The 20399-nt window shown below is 37.8% G+C and overlaps 1 protein-coding gene across 3 annotated transcripts in view; it reads left to right on the forward strand.

The window, feature by feature from the left end:
• The first annotated feature begins 13096 nt into the window (after nt 1–13096).
• The window catches only part of MAP9 (microtubule associated protein 9), a 47425-nt gene continuing 40122 nt past the window's right edge, over nt 13097–20399 (forward strand). For 2 of the 3 annotated variants that reach the window (XM_066387681.1, XM_066387697.1), the window contains exons 1-4: nt 13097–13207; nt 14040–14196; nt 14901–14985; nt 16178–16498. In XM_066387681.1, the coding sequence (XP_066243778.1) occupies nt 14122–14196; nt 14901–14985; nt 16178–16498 (481 nt within the window). In that variant the 5' untranslated portion in view covers nt 13097–13207; nt 14040–14121. Of the gene's footprint in view, nt 13208–13241; nt 13552–14039; nt 14197–14900; nt 14986–16177; nt 16499–20399 lie in introns of those variants that run through there. The other variant, XM_066387689.1, reaches the window with a different exon arrangement.

Raw genomic sequence — 20399 nt, forward strand, 5'->3', positions numbered from 1 at the left:
ATGAATTATGAATGTTCTCGGGGGCATCTGGAATGGTGAATCCCTTCCAGGACATTTTCAATTTCCTTTGCCCAGATCCACTAGAGGAGTAAACTATCTGTGGCAGCTATAACCTTATAAAATATATATTTTAAATAATAAGACTTGAAAGTGGATGCTGTATCAGTAGGCATGGAAGTAGCATTAATCTTGTTGTACATCTCCAGCGGAGCTCTTGGGTACCAGGTGCATTGTTAATTTTGAGCAGTCATATTTTAAAAGAAATCTTTTTTTTTTAAAGTGGGCTTAAAATATTCAGTAAAAAATGTTGTAAACAGATATGCTATCATCTGTCCTGTCCTGTCCCCCCGCCACCCCCCCCCCCCCGTCATCTTTATAAAGCTCAGGCACAGTAGATTTAGCATTGTTTTGAAGGACCCTAGGATTTTCAGAATGGTAAATAAGCATTGTCTTCAACTTAAAGTCATCAGCTGCATTTAGCTGCATTGGCTGCGACCAAGAGAATCAGCCTGTCATCTGAAACACTGACTTCTCTCTGGCTATGAAAGTCTTAAATGGCATCTTCTTCCAATATAAAGCTGTTTTGTACATATTAAAAATTTGTTGTTGCCTGACTTGTGATGGCACAGTGGATAAAGCTTCAACCTGGAAATGCTGAGGTCGCCGGTTCAAAACCCTGGGCTTACCTGGTCAAGGCACATATGGGAATTGATGCTTCCAGCTCCTCCCCCCCTTCTCTCTCTCTGTCTCTCCTCTCTCTCTCTCTTCTCTCTCTCTCTCTCTCTCTCTCTCTCTCTCTCCTCTCTAAAATGAATAAATTAAAAAAAGAAATTATTAAAAAAAATAAAATAAATAAAAATCTGTTGTTTAGTGTTGCCACCTTCATTAATAATCTCAGCTAGTCTTCTGGATAACTTGCTAAAGCTTCTATTGAATACATTGGTACTCGCTGCTTCACATTGAACCTTTATGTAAGGTAGAAGGCTTCTTTCCTTAAACCTCATGAACCAACCTCTGCTAGCTTCAAGCTTTCCTCCTGCAGCTCCCTAACCTGTCTCAGCCTTCACAGACTGAAGAGAGTTAGGGCCCAGCTCCAAGTTAGGGTTTGCTTTAAGGCAGGGGTAGTCAACCTTTTTATACCTACCGCCCACTTTTGTATCTCTGTTAGTAGTAAAATTTTCTAACCACCCACCGGTTCCACAGTAATGGTGATTTATGAAGTAGGGAAGTAACTTTACTTTATAAAATTTATAAAGTAGAGTTACAGCAAGTTAAAGCATATAATAATATTTAGCAAGTACTTTATGTTGGATTTTCGCTAAGTTTGGCAGAATAAATCTTTATGAAACAACTTACTCTAGTTAAATCTAGCTTTTTATTTATACTTTAGTTACTCTGCTACCACCCACCATGAAAGCTGGAACTCCCACTAGTGAGCAGTAGGGACCAGGTTGACTACCACTGCTTTAAGGGAATGTTGTTGCTTGTTTGGTCTTTAGCTATATCACTAATACTTTCTTTACATCGGCAGTACGGCTGTTTCTCTTTCTTATCATTCATGTGTCCACTTGTCCACTGAAGTAGAACTCATAATTTCCTTCAAGAATCTTTCCTTTATATTTACACCTTGTATATCTGGTGCAAGAGGCCTAGCTTTCAGCTTATCTTGGCTTTTTATATGCCTTCCTCTCTAGACTTCATTCTCCAATAAGTAAGACAGTGACTATGACATTAAACATTTATAATACTCTATGGTTGGAATTAAGAGACTAAAAGTGAAAATAGACCACAAAGAATATGTTTATATTGTGTATAGTTTTGCATTCTTGATTTTTTTTTCTTGTTTATTTAATCAATCAAGATAAAATGATAGAGGCCCTGGCTCAGCAGTAGAGCGTCGGCCTGGTGTGCAGGGGACCCGGGTTTGATTCCCAGCCAGGGCACATAGGAGAAGCGCCCATTTGCTTCTCCACCACCTCCTTCCTCTCTGTCTCTCTCTTCCCCTCCCGCAGCCAAGGCTCCATTGGAGCAAAGATGGCCCGGCGCTAGGGATGGCTCCTTGGCCTCTGCCCCAGGCTCTAGAGTGGCTCTGGTCGTGGCAGAACGACGCCCCGGAGGGGCAGAGCATCGCCCCCTGGTGGGCAGAGCATCGCCCCTGGTGGGCGTGCCGGGTGGATCCCGGTCGGGCGCATGCGGGAGTCTGTCTGACTGTCTCTCCCCGTTTCCAGCTTCAGAAAAATAAAAAATAAAAATTAAAAAATTAAAAAAAAAGAGATAAAATGATAGAATCTCTCTAGCTTAAAATCAGGTCAAGGAGGAATAAAAGTGGATACACAGGAAAATTTTATCACATTGTATTTAGTTAGTTGAGGAAGGTTTTGTGAAGGATGTAATTGTGGGGAAGGGTTTTGAATGATGGTATGTGGGAAGATGGGAAGTGACATTTCTATTTTATTATTTTTTGTTGTTGTTTTTGTTTTTTTGACATTTCTATTTTAAAAGATGTTTGCAAAATGAAGTGTGTGTGTAATAATAAAACATAAGTTTGCTTGAATAGAGTGTGAAGGCAGGCTCAGAAGCATTCATTAGTCATGGAGTTCTGTATTTCTTTAATTTTTATTTATATTTTATTACTATTAGTTATATAGGCACCTGCAAATTAGTTATTTCGAGTGTTCAGTCCATTTCCAGTGTAAAGCTATCATAGAGAGTGAACTCGCATTCCAGTAATGGTGGACACATTAAGTACTATGGTTTTAGAAAAACTAGTTTCCAGGTTTCATAAAAACCTAGGAGATTCTCATGTTTTTTCCTCAGTCTCTCATTCTTAAAAAAGCAGTCTAGCATCAGCCTGACATGTGGATGTACCAGGTTCAATCCCCAGTCAGGACACACATGAGAAGCAACCATCTGCTTCTCTCCCCTCCCTCTCCCCCTTCTCTCTGTCTCACAGCCAAGTGGCTTGGTTGGTCTGAGCACATCAACCTCAGCTGCTATAAATAGCTCAGTTGATTGGAACATCAACCACAGATCAAGGTTGCCTGGTGGATCCCAGTGGGGCATATGTGGGGAGTCGGCCTCACTATCTCCCCTCCTCTCACTAAAAAAATAAATAAATAAATAAAATAAAAAATAAAGAAAGAAAGAAAAAAAAAAGAAGAGCGGCCTATATTCACCCCTTCAGGGAAATAGCAAAACCACTTTTCATTGAACCTGGTTAGAAAGGCAACCATGAATATGCTTAAATTAAATATTGTTGGGAAAACAAGTGTGTTTAGGCTTGCTCACTTGCATTTGCCTGATTGGTGCATGAGCACCAGGTGTGTATAGTCTCTGTAAGTCTGTGGGTGCTTGCCCTCAGGGCAGCAGATTGCAAGTTACGGGTTGTCTGCCTCCATTGGGAGGCATTTTTTGCTGTTGTTTGCCAGGGAAGGGGTCCCTTACTCAGCTTGTTTTTGACTGATAAATCTGGAGAGAGAGAGAAGCAGTCTTCCTGCCTGTTTGCTTGTCTGCTGTCACAAGACTTTTTTTTTTTGTATTTTTCTGAAGCTGGAAACGGGGAGAGACAGCCAGACAGACTCCCGCATGCGCCCGACCGGGATCCACCCGGCACGCCCACCAGAGGGCAACGCTCTGCCCACCAGGGGGCAATGCTCTGCCCCTCCGGGGCATCGCTCTGTTGCAACCAGAGCCACTCTAGCACCTGGGGCAGAGGCCAAGGAGCCATCCCCAGCGCCTGGGCCATCTTTGCTCCAATGGAGCCTCGGCTGCGGGAGGGGAAGAGAGAGACAGAGAGGAAGAAGAGGGGGAGGGGTGGAGAAGCAGATGGGCGCTTCTCCTGTGTACCCTGGCCGGGAATCGAACCCGGAACTTCTGCACGCCAGGCCGACGCTCTACCACTGAACCAACCGACCAGGGCCTGCTGTCACAAGACTTTAATAAACAAAGTGGCCCACCATTTTCTGGCTCCACAGTTCCTTAAGCGTCCGCCCGAATCCATTGTGAGCCTGCATGGCCATGGCCACTGGCCTTACAAATATCCTAATGACACTTTTAGTAACAATTTGTATGAACACAAGCCACATATATATACTTGTTAATTTTAAGGACAATATAAAAGTTGCAGGCTGGATGGCCAAATAGAACTCAAGTAGTTTTCTGTAGATTGAAAGACTGAAAAAAGATGTCCAAAACCAGATGATGATATTTAACACATTATATATCAAATTTTAGCCTGATCAGGCAGTGGCGCAGTAGATAGAGCATCAGACTGGGATGCAGAGGACCCAGGTTCAAAAACCCAAGGTCACCGGCTTGAGCGCAAGCTCACCAGCTTGAACGTGGGTCACTGGCTTCAGCATGTGATTATAGACATGACTCCAAGGTCTCTAGCTTGAGCCCAAAGGTCGCTCGCTTGAAGCCCAAGGTCACTGGCTTAAGCTCAAGGTTGCTGGCTTGAGCAAGGGGTCACTCAGTCTGCTGTAGCCCTCCAGTCAAGGCACATATGAGAAAGCAATCAATGAACAATGAAGGTGTTGCAACCAAGGATTGATGCTTCTCACCTCTCTCCCTTCCTGTCTGTCTGTCCTTATCTGTCCCTCTCTCTGACTCTCTCTCTCTGTCTCTGTCTATATATAATTCTACATCTAGGTTTAAAGAATCTTTAGAGTGATATGGCACCTAGGAAAATCACAGCATTTGGTTGATTATAGCTTCACAACATGAATCAGGAGCAGAACCCCTCTCCTCAGAAGATGCTAACCTAAGCTTAGACTGTGTTAGCAGCATTGAGATCTTTAAAAGGGGTTATTCCTTTGCACAGAGTAAACCACATTTAGGTTAGTCTGTCAACCTTTGTACACAACTCTTGAAGGACAAAATTAAACAACATTGTCCAGAAAAGAACAACCAGGAGGGTGACGGGTTTTTTAAACTATGAGAAGTAGCAGTAAAGGAGAATGACTAACTTGGGGAAGTGTGCTAAATCTTTCTAAAATGGAAGTTTTGTCATGTAAATGAGATTTAGATTTATTCTCTGAAGTTCTACATAATAGCACTAGGTCAATATATAGGAAATGGCGAAGCATATTTGTTTAAGTATAAAGAATAAAATTGTGATAATGAAAAGTGTCCAGCAATGGAACATGGGCTTATGTGCCGATATAGTCTTCTACATATATTGGAAGTTTTTAAACAGGTATTTTCCCATAATATTGTCAAAGAGATTCATGTGCCAAGAATTACATAATGACTTCAATAGCATTCTAGGATTGAAACTGCATTCTCACAAGAGTAGCACAGTTTCAACTAGAGAGTAGAGTTCTCGAAGTGAGACATTATGTTCTTGAATTGCTTTGTCTTAAAGGAAATAGTCTATAACACATTTAAATACAAACTCTAAAATTGATGGTCATTGGCCAGATGCAAAATCGTGGCTCATTACTTCATTGTATCACTTCATTCAAAACAGTGAAATTTCATTTTTGAAAATGTGAGTTCAAACTTGCAATATAAGCCTTTTAAAAAAATAGAAAGTCGATATATGAAAAGATGCTCATCTTCTTTAGTTATTAGAGAAATGCAAATCAAAACTGCAATGAGATACCACCTCACCCCTGTTAGATTAGCTGTCATTAGCAAGACGGGTAATAGCAAATGTTGGAGAGGCTGAGGAGAAAAAGGAACCCTCATCCACTGTTGGTGGGAATGTAAAGTAGTACAACCATTATGGAAGAAAGTATGGTGGTTCCTCAAGAACCTGAAAATAGGACTACCTTATGACCCAGCAATCCCTCTACTGGGTATATACCCCAAAAACTCAGAAACATTGATACGTAAAGACACATGCAGCCCCATGTTCATTGCAGCATTGTTCACAGTGGCCAGGACATGGAAACAACCAAAAGGCCCATCAATAGATGACTGGATAAAGAAGATGTGGCACATATACACTATGGAATACTACTCAGCCATAAGAAATGATGACATTGGATCATTTACAGCAAAATGGTGGGATCTTGATAACATTATACGAAGTGAAATAGTAAATCAGAAAAAACCAGGACCTGCATTATTCCATACGTAAGTGGGACATAAAAGTGAGACTAAGAGACATTGATAAGAGTGTGGTGGTTACGGGAGGAGGGAGGAGAGGGAGAGGGAAAGGGGGAGGGGGAAGGGCACAAAGAAAACTAAATAGAAGGTGACAGAGGACAATCTGACTTTGGGTGATGGGTATGCAACATAATTGAACGACAAGATAACCTGGACATGTTATCTTTGAATATATGTATCCTGATTTATTGATGTCACCCCATTAAAAAAATAAAATTATAAAAAAATAAACAAACAAACAAACAAACAAAAAATAGAAAGTCTATGCTATCTATAGCTTAACATACTATACATCACTGATTTTTTACCTGAGTCCAGCCAACCCCAGACACACATCACTCAAATATTTAAAACAAAACAAATATAACAAAAACAGAAACAAACCAGATTCACTTATAGTTACTAGGGAAAATGTTTTTCTCTAACAGATATAATATGGGCTTAAGAAAAATTTTGTTTAAAAAATATAAATAAATCACAGCAAATAAATAAAAGGAAAATTTTGTGGATTTTAATTATAAAGGTAAAAGGGACATTGTAATGATAATGCAAGGGAAAAAAGTTTGTATTAGATTTTACAGGCCACGTTCTTTATTCATTCTCTATAATAGAGAAACGTCAGTCAGCTACAGGTTGCATGAACATGCTGTTAGAAAACAAAAGTTGACATGTGAATCCAGGCCAAGAAATAAAAGCATCACCTTATAATGTTTACTCAGGAACTATAAAAGTTTATATTAAGGTTAAGAAACTTGGATAACAAAGTTTTTTATCAAAGTTTACTCTAACTTTGACTATAAAATATATACGTAAAATGCCAAACACTGAACTCTTGATTGGGCAGATGGAGTGCCTTTGAGGTTATATAAAATATTTAATAATGTCTTAGCATTAATCACAACCTGTTTTAAACACAAAGAACTCTACCTTATGTTATTTTTAGTTCCTGTGACCTAATGGATTTCCTTAAGAGAACTTCATTGAATAGTTTCTTCCTAATGATAGAAATAATAGTTATATAATTAAGGAAATTTGAAAAGTTTTATTTCTACCCACAGAACATTTTCCAGTTATATTTAAATAATTTCCTCATCCTTGATCCCTTAATGTTTCCTGTTAAAAACTAAAGAAAATATTTTATGTTTATGGTTTTATTTGATATTTTGTTCATTAATTTTACTAATAAATGTTATTATAATTGAAGGAGACAATAAATAATACTTACCCAGGCTAGAATAAAAAAAAAAAGTTAGCAAACAAAATTACATCTTCTAAGGGTGCAATAAAGGTGGCTAAATAACAAATTGGTTTAGGTGACAAATTTTCTTTGGATGTACATTGGAGTGTTATGTTGTACAAACTTTTCTGGAGACATTTTGACAATAAGTACAAAGACAATTAATATATATATACTCAATGATTACATCACTAGGGTTTTATCCAAAATGAATAGGTATGCCACAATGCTTCTTTGAGGCTTCTCATAAAAACTGGAAACAAACTAAAGTGACATGAATAATGGTTTTTAAATATACATAATTGTCTAATTATAGAGTTATGTACAATTCGGCTGCTGATTAACATGAAAGAATATTCAAGTAAAAAAAAAACAAGTTATAGAGAAACACAAGTAACGTGACAATTTTTCTGTGCACAGAAATGTAGTGTGGGAAGGAAACCTACCAATTAGCAATGATCATGGCTGTTTAGAATCAGGGACTGGGGCTGGCAGGTGAGCAGTTTATATGGTCTTTTTAACATCTTTGTTTACAAAATATTTATTATCACATTAAACTACTAAATCTCTAACTTTCTAATATAAATAAATTTTTGATCATTCAAAAATTCTTATAAGATGATTTTAATAGTAGTTTACTTTTCAATGTATTTTTAAATCACTCTAAGCAAAGTAAATAATACCTCAAAAATATGTTCCCCCTGACCTGTGGTGGCACAGTGAATAAAGTGTTGACCTGGAATGCTGAGGTTGCCAGTTTGAAACTGGGCTTTTCTGGTCAAGGCACATACAAGAAGCAACTACTACAAGTTGATGCTTCCAGCTTCTCCCTCTCTCTCTCCCCTCTATCTAAAAATCAATGAATAAATAATTTTTTTTAAAATGTTCTTGCTTTTGTCCCAAGTGCTAAATCCTTTGCTGCCATCTGCTGGAATGTGGTTATTAATGCATGTCATGGGAGTCTTCTCCTGGACAAAGACTCCCTCTCAACCACCCAAAAAGAGTTATGGCATTCTATAATGAGTTCAATGCAGAACCAAAATTTGGTGCATAGTGCTGAAAAATTTGTTTTATTCTTATCAACTACCATTGGGTTCTGGCCTCTCTTCCTCTGCAAATCTTAAAAGAAATGATCTTTCACAAGGTAATTTCTCACCAAGCGATTCCTGGGCTTAATTCAACACTAGATTTTAATTCTACAAAAACTCATAGAGTATAGAGATTTTTATCTAAAAACATGTAAATTGGTGATTTTTCTTTTCTGTTGTGAAACTAGATTTGTCTTGAAGGGAAGATGCACAAATCAGGAAGGTGCCAAGAGATTTCAAACAAGGGAACAGAAGGGGGAGGTCCATGTGGGAGCAACGGTGCATAAAATGCTCTCTGCAGTGTGTGCTGCTAGATCAGGAAGGGCAGGAAACACTAGGCCCACTCCTCAGATAAGATCAGTGTGGTTCTATGTGAAACATTATTAAATGTGAAGATTTCTTAAAACTACAATAACATAATAAAGTCTACGTAAAAAAAACAGTCTTGTCTGGGACACTTCACAGGCAAAAATAATTTATTTTCAAACCTACTTGCATCTCAAGATGTCACCATACTTCTTTTTTCTCTTATAAAATGCAGATAGAAAAAGCAGAAATTCCAGAGTTTTGGAAAGATTGAATTGAATGAAATGAGTAAAGTATAAATAATTATACTAGACAGAGGACAGTTACAATATACAGGGAATAGAAATAGTATCCACCCAGATCATGTATTTTTGTCTAGAATGATATCTGTAGGGGGTATTTAACTAAGGACATTACCCTTATAACAAAAATAATTTGTTCAGAAAGACAAGTTCTGAGTTTGAATGAGAAATCATATTTATCTTACTATATCACAATTCATATATCTCTCTATGGGACAATCAAACAGAATATATACTGGTATATTTCACTAACAATAGTAGGTATGCCTCACTCCTAAAATGCTGATGAATATTTTTAACCAATGCAGCTGGTCATGGTTGTCTTTCCTTAGGACACTGATAATTCCTTTCTATAATTCTCTTGCTGTCCTAATCCCACAAGTCAACACTGGTATTGGCACACGCACTTGTATCTGGGTGCTTACTCTCATTCTCCTCTGACATGGCATTCAGAGTTTAATGTAAGCATAGTGGTTATCCAGGGAAACTCATGAGGATTTGCTCTGTGTGGTACATTTCTTAAAATGTTAGACAGGTGCTTTGTTATTTTAACCAGGGCTGTGAGTACAGGATTTTTTGTTCATAACTTGTGTTGCCAGTCACCAAGCATAAACAATTTTCCTGCTGGGTTGTGGGGGCAGGGACTTTTTATTTATTCATTTTTAATTAAATTTATTGAAGTGACACTGGTTAAAAAAAATTATACAGGTTTCAGGTGCACAATCCTACCACGCTTTCTCTGTACGCTGTATTGTGTGTTCACTACCCTAAGTCAAATCTCTATGAATCACCATTTATCTCCTTTATATATTCTTCCAGCAGCACCCCTCTCCCTGGGAATCCCCACACTGTAGTCCATGTCCATGAGTATTTTCTTTTTCTTGTTTTTTTTTTTTTTTTTGGTCTTTTTTTAAAGAAGAGTCACTTCTCAGTTGCTCCTTTATCTGGAAAAAAACCTTCTCACTTCCCTCTCTGTCTGATAGACAGCACAGTCCAAGCACTGAGCACCTTCCCCATCTCTCTGCTCAACCACTCCCATCCACAAACTCATAGAGCATTTCCACTGCTTAAAAAGTACTTCAGATCCTTCCTTATACCCTAAACTCATCAATCAACTCAAACTTACTTTGTGAAAACTTTCTAGAGGCCCCAGGAAGATTTCTCCACTCTCTCTTGAACTCTCTTTTCCTACTTTGTACTCTTACAGAGAGGTGATCATGATGTAAAGTCATTATGTGTTTGCCCAGCCTTCCAGGTAGCTCTATGTGGGTGAAGCGCAGAGCACATTTCTAGCAGCTGCTGCTGATGCAATGCTGTGAGAATACTCCAGCTCCCAGAACCCTCCTGGGCATACCCAGGAAGGAAGCTTGCCCGCTATAAGGAAGTGACTTAGCGCCAACCACGCAGCTCCCTGATCTTTTCAGCCATTGGCTATGAAGGACATGCTGTAACATCCTATTGGCTGAACCCATGTATATAAGCTAGCTTACTTCCTGAATAAAGTGGATCTGTGTCACTGAACCTCGTCCTGGAGTCGGGTCTTTGCATCTCCGTCGTCCTCACCCCCGGCAGGACTTGTTCACAGCTCTAGTCTATGAGGACCCTAGGCAGGGACTTATTCTGGTTTACTTTTGAACTCCTGAAATCTGACCCAGAAAATTGACATGAGTATACTTACTCAATGATGAATAAATGAATGAATGAATCAACAAACGAATGAATGAGTGACTAAAGACAAGGTTCAGAATTTAAAATAGTATTAAATTAAAAAAATGCTTACTAAGCAAATACTTTCGAGGGTTAATGTATATTAGCAAAATGAAAGATAAGCTATAGAGAAAATATTACATAAGCTACTGAAATTTTGTGTTGTGTTTTCATTTCTTTAAAAGTGAATATCTGTAAGCTTCTTTTGGAATGTTTTAAATTTTATTTTTCATTATTTTCCAGTTTAAAATGCTATTTGTTTTTTTCATGAGTTCATTCACCAATTGTATATTTATTGAAAATTATGCATTAGATAAAATACTATCAATTAGGCATTATATAATGTTATTAAATAATTTTCTGCTGCTTAAGTTAAGAAAATAGTGGAAAGACATTGTGCTTTAGGTCTCGTGGAGAAATTAACCAGTTTTGGTTAATCATTTTTGTTTATTAAAGGTTGGCATGGCATAGCTTTATAGTATTTATTAATTCTTTTGAAGCTGAAAATAAAAATCTAGTAGGTTCTGAAGAAAAGATAGAATCATTTCTTAAAGCTCTTTCATTGTTTTGAATTTTATTTTCTGAAATCATATCTAAATGAAAACTATATCAGGTAAATGGATTTTAAAAAATGAACAAAGCAGAGGTTTTTGAATTAATCTAAGTATTACAACATGAGCAAATTTATACCTCACTTATAAGAAAAATGCAGACAGTTTTCTCACTGTGGGGACAGGTGCTCTGATGGAATCATATTTATTGATTAATAAATATGTTCATCATGTTTTTGATTAGCAGTAACTGATAAATGAAAAATCTTTCTCATATGCAGAGAAAGACTCACAAAATGTTTAAAATTAAGCAAATATTAATCAAACTAAGTTTTTCAAACAGTTTGCATAAGTTGAATACAAGCTTAAAAAGTCTGCTTGTGTAATATTGTTTGAAAACAAAATTTTACTCATATTTTTGTTGTGTACATTGAGTTTTTCTACATGTTGATTTATTAAATCTCTATCTCAATGAGATTTGTTTATAAATAATTGTTTAATAAGTGAAAATTAATACATTTTAGAGATATGGGAAATAATACTGGAACTATTACTACATAGTACATTTATTTATTCAGACAATTTCAGTAAGATTAAGCTTCTTTTAAATTTGTATTGGTAGAAATCCATGTTATTTGAAAGTATTATTTAAATAATTGCATTTGGTTTTTTGTTTAAGGATTAGCTATTCTAATTAATGATGATGATTTTGGTTACTAAGCAGCACATGGTCCTGCAGCCTATTAGATCATTTTGTTGACTGATTTGATTTCTTTAAGCTAAATAAACATGTATTTATTTATTTATTTTTCTTTTTTTAGTGAACTTATTGAGGTAGTATTGGTTAATAAAATTACACAAGTTTCACTTGTACAATTCTACAGTACATCAACTGTGTATTGTATTGTGTTCACCACCCAAGTCAATTCTTCTTCTACTGTCTATCCCCCCTAAACCTTATTATATCTCCACCCACCCAGCCCCCTTTCCTTCTTAATCATCATACTGTTGTCTGCCTCTATTGATTGATTTTAACCAGAGTATCCATTGTGTATACAAAGAGGGAAATTTTATATTAAAGAAACACTAGGAATTGGTTTGCAATGAGGACGACAAAGGATGACTTCTATCCTGGTCCTCTGTGGCTAAATTGCATAAAAAATGTAACTGATATTGACTGAGTGCAATCTCAGGAACTCTTGCAAATGTTCCACCAGCATTATTTCATTTAATACATCCAGCAACCAGTTACGGTGGCTACCATTATCTTTTTTTCTTCTTCTTCTTCAGAATAAGAAACTGAGACATAGAAATGTTAACTTTCACGACATTACACGGTAATACGGAAGGGGCGCTAAGATTCCAACGTGCAGTCAGACTCTTGAGTCTGCGAACGTCATTACTGTGCTATTCTGTCCCATTTGTCCGTACACTATTTTGTCAGACCGAGCCATGTGTTAACTGTGGGAAAACGATGAATGTGCTTTGATCGACGCAGCAGGTGCGGATAAAGCCCTTCACCGGCAAGCTCAAGGCTTTCGGTGCGCCAGTGGGAGCTGGACCAGTCCTGTCTCCTAGGCAACAGCTGAAGCACAGGCGGCGGAGGAGCAACCCTCTTCCAAAGCCGAGAGGGTTGATGTCATTTCCTTTCTCTTCACGGTTGCCCCAGCGACACGTGGGGCCGTAAGGTGGTGTTGGGTACCCAAGAGACCTGACGGTAGGGAAGTCACTTCCTCCCGCAGACGCTGTTTCCTAGCAACGGCCTACCCCCCACCGTTCTTTAGCTCCGCCCCCAGCTCGTCCAGTTCCACGTCTCTGAGAGCCGCCAGGCCCAGACCTTGGAGAGTGGCTCCAGCCTCTCGGTCCTCGGGGTGGCGGGGAGCCCCCGCAGGAGTGGCAGGGGTGGGTACAGAACCCGGGATTGGTGGGGCTGGGGGGTCGCGGAGGAACGGGACGGGGACGGCGCTGGAGTGTGCACGGGCCGGCGAGTACGCGGCGCTCGGCTGGCTGCGCGGGGCGGCGGGCGGGGACTTGCGCGCCACCTGGCCGGGCCCGGAGCGGTCCCCGCGCGCTGCGGCGGCGGCCGGGTGCCCGAGGCCCGTCCTCTGCTCCAAGTACGAGAAACGCTCACGGGCTGCTTTGTACAGTGACTCGAATGCAGCCCATCGCGGAGCTTCATTTTATCTAACGCTATATACACTTTGTAAACAGAAAAGGTGTCTTGAAAAAAATATCGCTATTTGCAGGTTAGTATTTTATCCTTTTCTTTCCCTAGTATTATTCTTTCTTTTTCCTTTTGGTGGTGGTATTCTTAGTTATATATTTTATGTTGATAATTGTCTTGGTAACCTTTGAAATAAGTATGACTGTGTTGTTGACAATGTTATAATTTTTTTAAAATACAAGACAGGTGAGAAATGAAATTTGTAGTAGTTTAATTGGCAACATTTAATCCTATTAATCTATTGCAGTCCTTTATTTGCTCGTTCTTAAAATATTGTTACAAAACTCTTTTGGGATAACTTCAATTTGGATATATATTTTTTAAAACAGGCCTGTTATGGGAATTTGAGGTATCTTTACAAGAACTCTACATTGTTAAATGTAGATGTAGCCCCAGTGGTCACGTGGTGCTTCCCTTGTTTCTGCCTGACCTTGGGGGTCCGTCCACTAAGTGTAGTATTAGAAATTCTCAGCATGCAAAAAGTCTGATTTGTTTTTTTTTATATTTCAGCCACCGTCAGAGGTTGAATTATGTCTATCATCTAGTAGCCATTTTATACAGGTAATGAGTAAAGAAAAAAAACCCAAACACTATGTCTGGCGAAGTTTTTAGCACAACTTTGGCATATACAAAGAGCCCAAAAGTCACCAAAAGAACTACTTTCCAGGTAACGTATTTCAAGTGATTTTACAAGTAAGCACTGTATTAGGAACATGGGATTTGAACTGATGTTAGGAAGAATCTTATCTAAGGCTAGTGTAAGGCTTAAATTCCTTTTAAAATTTTGCAGATGGTTGTTTGGGCTCCAGTATTGCAAACTGTTTAAGACAACCAAACTAGTCCCAATGACAGGTTCTTACTACCTTAAAAATTAAACCAGCCTTTAAAAGTTGAATAGAGACTTTAAATTGATATTAAATGTTTTATAGGTTTTTTCCTATTAACATAACAATATTTAAGTTTTCTCTGCTTGGTCCCTACAGTTTTGTTGTACTCAGCATCTAAATTTGCAGTATTGATTACATCCATTTCTGCAATCTCCACAAACAAAAGATCTTTAAAAGTACCTGTTTCTTCCAGAATGCCAGTTTATAATAAATCCTTTCTGAGTCTCCTCAGTTATCTTACTTGATGGTGTCTGTCCTTGCAATTTAACTGTAAGCTCCATGAGGAGAAGGATCTTACCAGTGATGTTCTGCAGTGAGTCTGAGTACCTGGGTGCCTAGAATAAGATTGACTTTCAGTGAATATGGTTAGATTAATAAAACCTGAGTGTTAAAGCACTTATTAACCAAGCACTATTTATTTAAATTGTCTAAATATGAGACCTCCATTTTGGGGTAGAAATTGATTTTAATTATTTTATTTCAGGATGAACTCATAAAAGCAATTACAGCTCGTTCTGCCAGACAAAGGAGTTCTGAATACTCAGATGACTTTGACAGTGATGAGATTGGTATGTGACAATATGGAAAAGTGAACCACTATTTTTTTATTTTCTTAGTTAGGTATATTTAGCCTATTTCTTTTGTAAAAATTCTGTATGTTAAAATAAGATCGATGAATTCATTAGTTTTAGATTTCCAACTTTTTATTAAGTGTAAATATTCTCTTAAGTTTAGGAAGTTGTATGATTGCCCCTGGCTGTTTTCTGAATGCAAATATGAAAATATAAGTTAACTGATAATAGTTTTGCAGTAAAAGTATGCCTGTCAGTGGTAAACCATGTTCATATTTAAGATAACTCTATGAGACTTTATAGTGAGTTAATAACTAGGGCTCATACAACCAAACTTTGTTGCACATTAGAATCACTTTTATAATGCTATATATAAATCAGATATTTTTGGCTGTAATAAGAAATTAGTTTTAACCCTTGCTCTCTGACCCCCAGGAGAGGGTTTTTTTCAAAAAACAAAATTAGTTCCAGTTACAGTTTTATTAACTTAAAATTATGTTTGTTTGATAACCAATTTATGGAAACAAGAATAACATACATTTGCCTTTTTTAAATGTTGCCTTACACAGTTAAAAAAAAATGTTTTGTTACGATCGTACTCTGGATGGTCAGGAGGCACGAGGACGTACATGAACATTCGTACTACTCAAAGGGTTAAAGACCCATGTACCAGTACTGGTATGATTTAATTTGGTTTCTTTTAATTACATGAAAATAATACCATTCAAGTATAAACAAACAATTCTAAACTTGAAATTCAGTGTTTTATACTTGAAGATTCAGTGAATAATTTTAATGTTCTCTGCAAAAATAATCAGAACAATCCCATAATCATTGCTATATAGTTAACCTTCTGAATTATTCTTCTCAGGGTAAAATCTAATGAAGTCGTTTACATATAAAAATTTTACAGTCCAGAGTCTAAATATCTCGAGACAGTTGTTACTATGAGGAAACTTTGGATCTTTGGATGACTTTTCTCAGAGTAAGCACAATGGTTGGCACAGTATTCACACTTGATAATTATGTTCTGAATAAAATTAATGAAATTAAAACTTCTGTTTCATAAATGCCAATAAAAACTGCCTAAGTTGCTCATTTGTTATCTTTAAGGTAATCTTTTGATTAATGTCACCTTCCAAACTTTAAGATCTCCTACTGAGAAAAATTTTTTTCTTCTATTTTTCAGTTTCCTTAGGTGACTTTTCTGACACCTCCATAGATGAAAATTCACTTAAGAAAACAATAAATGATTTCCATATATCAGATGATGAAGAAAAGAATTCTCCAAAACTGTCTTTTTTGAAAACCAATAAATCAAATAGTGACGTGATGGAAGATGAGTCAGCATCCTCCATCAGAAACGATCAGGAGATGACACCCAGCGTTGGCGAAGGCAGGGTTGGAAATCCTTTAGCTGAATCTCAAAATGAAGACCAGGAAATTGAAAAAGAGAAAACTAAAGTGAAACCTAAACCCAGAATTTTTTCATTGAGACACACATCTTCAGGTAATTTGTTTTAGATCATTTTGACTGCATTTCTTAAAACTTTTGTTTAAGATAACCAGGCACAAAATATCTTCATCTGTTAGCTAGCTAGTGCATATTTAAGAAAAAAGATCAGACTTAACTTTTCAGTTTTACAGACATAAATCAAAATAATAGAACCATGGGGGAACCCATAATTTTGGTGTCCAGTGGTGTATTTAGCATAGCGTCCATGCTGGTGCCTGGTGGAGGCCTGGGGACCTTCAGTCATCCCCAACTGTGCCTCCAAAGCCCTGGGCCCAGCCTGGCCTCAGTCTGTGGGCTTCAGTTTTGTTTTTTGGGATGGAACTGCAATGGGGTCCTTTCTAATCCCTTTCATATGACAGAGATTGAAGTTACAGCCACACTAACTAGTCCTTGAAACAATCATTTCCGTACCACCATTTGTCCAAATATTGCTTGACATTTATGCACTGTATTTGGAAGGAGAGGGTTGTGTTGTTTCTGTTGTTGTTTAAAACCTCCAGACTTCCCCTTAGAAAGAAGAGTCTCCATTCAGTTTCTCTATTCCCTAGGGAAAATCCACTAAAACTCAATTTTCTGGGAGTAAATTGCTGGTGTGATGTGGGATTGAAGTACTTTCTCCACAGTTCTTCTGAGCTCTAGGCACAGCGGGATCAAGGTGGAATGAAGCAGGCACCAACCCCTCTGAGGTCCCCTGGGCCACCACACAGCAACATGAGCATGGAAGGTTAAGGGTGTTGTCTCCCAGTCTTCTTTTCTGTATTATAGGAAATATAGTACTTGATGTGAGCTTCATAGAAATCTCTTCTCTTTATATCAACATTAAATACTGTACCGGTAAATATTCATACTCTACATCAGGGGTCAGGAATCTATGGCTCGCGAGGCAGATGTGGCTCTTTTGATGGCTGCATCTGGCTTGCAGACAAATCTTTAATAAAAAAAGTAATAACGTTAAAAATATAAAACATTATTATGTATTACAATCTGTTCATTTTCTACCGCTCATGTTCATGGTCGCAGGTGGCTGGAGCCAATCACAGCTGTCCTCCAGGACAACACCAAATTTTTATTGGATAATGTATAACGTACACGGGTCGTTTTATGGCTCTCACGGAATTACATTTTAAAATATGTGGTGGTCATGGCTCTCTCAGCCATAAAGGTTCCCGACCCCTGCTCTATATAGTAGATGTCACTGGCAGCATCAGACAGAACTTTCCTTTGCACATGGATTAGGGAGCCATTCCTTATCTTTCCCCTACAGTCCCGTTAGCTTTCATAGAGGAGAGGCTATGAGCAGAGCAAGGAAGACTAGACCCAGTGTCCAGAACACAGAAAAACAACACTATACTAGGTGAGTGTGACCTCAGTACAGTGTTCTCACAGGGAGGAGGGTAAAACCCGCTATTCCTATCGCACAAAACTGTTCTGAGAATCGATGTGTGTGTCATAAACTGTAAAAGGTAACAAAACTGTGGGCCTAAGTCATCATATGACACACAGTTCACTTGCTAAAAATGTAACTTCCTAGTGTACTGAATGCAATGAAAAGGGATAGAAGAGAACATAATTGAACTTGGTGAATAATCCAGTAACACCATTGCCAAAGTCCATCCCATAGGTTGTCCATTGGTATTATGGGGAAAACACAGAGTTATAGAAAATTTAAACTGATTTCTTTATCAGAGAACTTCTAGGAGCTGTTAATAAGGAAAGGTGCATAGTGACTCTTCCAGAAGGATAGCGTAGGCCATGTTTTGTAGTCTTATTTGAATTTAGAATGATTTTTGTGGATTATATTTATCCTAATTGTCTTGATTCTTAAAAGCTTTTTATTAGGCTGAGTAGAAAATATGAACATACAGGAGTCAAAATTGATTTTGTACAGATAGAAGTATATAATTATAACTGTATGGTAGATAATCAGCAATAATCCACCTACATATTTAATACCCTTGCTTTTTTTAACCTGTGATGAGTTAAAATGATTATAGAAATACTATGGTCGAGGCACATACAAGAAGCAACTACTACAAGTTGATTCTTCCTAACCCCATTCCCTTTTCTTTCTCTCTCTCTCTACTCTCTTAAAATCAGTAATAAATAAAATCTTAAAAAAAATAAAATACTAGCTTGGCCTGTGATGGCACAGTGGATAAAGCGTCAACCTGGAATGCTGAGGTCACCGGTTTGAAACTCTGGGCTTGTCCAGTCAAGGCACATATGAAAAGCAATCAGTGAACAACTGAAGTGAAGCAGCTAAGAGTTCGTACTTCTCGCTTCCCCCACCTCTGTCTCCCCTCTCTAAAAATCAATAAATAAAACCTTAAAAAAAAGAAATACTGTATTTTAACCACAAGATGGCACCACGATTCTAAGTGCTATACACAAATGTGCAGCACTATATATTTTTAAATAATCATTAGCCATTTGCTCTTCAGGATATATGTTATAAAAATAATTACCAACATAAGTAATCTTCTGTTTGATTATAAAACATTGCATTTTGAAAATATACAGGCTTCTTTTTTTTTTTTAAGTGATGGAAGGAAGGGAGAGAGACAAAGAAAGAGAAACAGCCAGCCAGACAGCAACAGACAGGAAGGGAGAGAGATGAGAAGCATCAGTTCTTTGTTGTGGCACCTTAGTTGTTCATTGATTGCTTCTCATATGTACCTTGATCAGTGGACTCCAGCCATTGACCTTGGGCTCAAGCCAGTGAACTTGGGGTCATGCCTATGATCCCTTGATCAGGCCGGCAATCCTGTGCTCAAGCTAATGAGCCTGTGCTCAAGCCGGATGAGCCCGCACTCAAGCTGGTAACCTCAGGTTTTCAAACCTGGGTACTCAGCATCCCAGGCCAACACTCTATCCACTGTGCCACCGCCTATACAGACCAGACTTCTGTCTTTCTAAAACTTGACAATACTGTAAGTGGCATTTTGGTATAAAATATATTAAAGTCATATCCCCAGGTTCTTCACACTGAAGCAGAATTGAGGCTAATGGTCCTAACATAGTGCCTGGCATTTACAATTCATGAAGTATTTAAATATGTAAATGAAAAAATAAATGATTCATTTATGAAAGAAGAATGTGGTTTATGAGCTTAGCTTTATCCTTCTCTTAATTCTTAGGCTTACAGGGTTTGGAACTTGATAACTTTAATGTGGTGAGTTGTTGCTGTGTAACAATTAACGCTTTATAAAAATGCTAGAACCTGAAAGTTTTCTTTGTTCTTATGAGCAAATATCACAAGGGTGGTGATTGTAGAAAATAAGTTTTACAAGGTGTTTTCTATGTTGACATGACTAAAGTCATGATCTTTAGAGTCAGGGTGCTCCTGCTTTAAGTGCACAAGCTGGAGTTTATGACCATGGCACAGGACCTCTTTGTTGCTCATTTTATTTATCTATAAAATGGGGATAGTAGTTGAACCTCCATTAGAGATCTGAGGCAATTAAATGAATTCCTATATTTGAAGTGCTTAGAACAATCTTGGCATAAATTAAGCACCTTATAAATGCTATTGTGATGCAGTTTATTATTTAACATTTGCTTATAAGCAGATCATTTTATTTACTCACACATAATTATTGTGACTACACTGTGTTGTAAGCACTGTGATGGTAACTAAGAATACAGCATTTCATGGTGATGGAAGCAGATTGGACTTTGGGTGGTAAATACACAGTGCAGTATACAGATGATGTATCAAAGAATTATAATTGCACTTGAAACCTATATTAATTTTATCAACCAAAGACACCCCAATAGGCATGATTTAATATTCTGCTTAAACTGAGGCTCAAAAGACATGCAAGCATTTTGTCAGGAGGAGAAGCAGGCAGCGGACATTCTAGGCAAGGGATCAGCTTGGTTAAAGGTATGGTAG

Source organism: Saccopteryx leptura, chromosome 1 (assembly GCF_036850995.1).
Source record: "Saccopteryx leptura isolate mSacLep1 chromosome 1, mSacLep1_pri_phased_curated, whole genome shotgun sequence".
Lineage (NCBI taxonomy): Eukaryota > Metazoa > Chordata > Mammalia > Chiroptera > Emballonuridae > Saccopteryx > Saccopteryx leptura.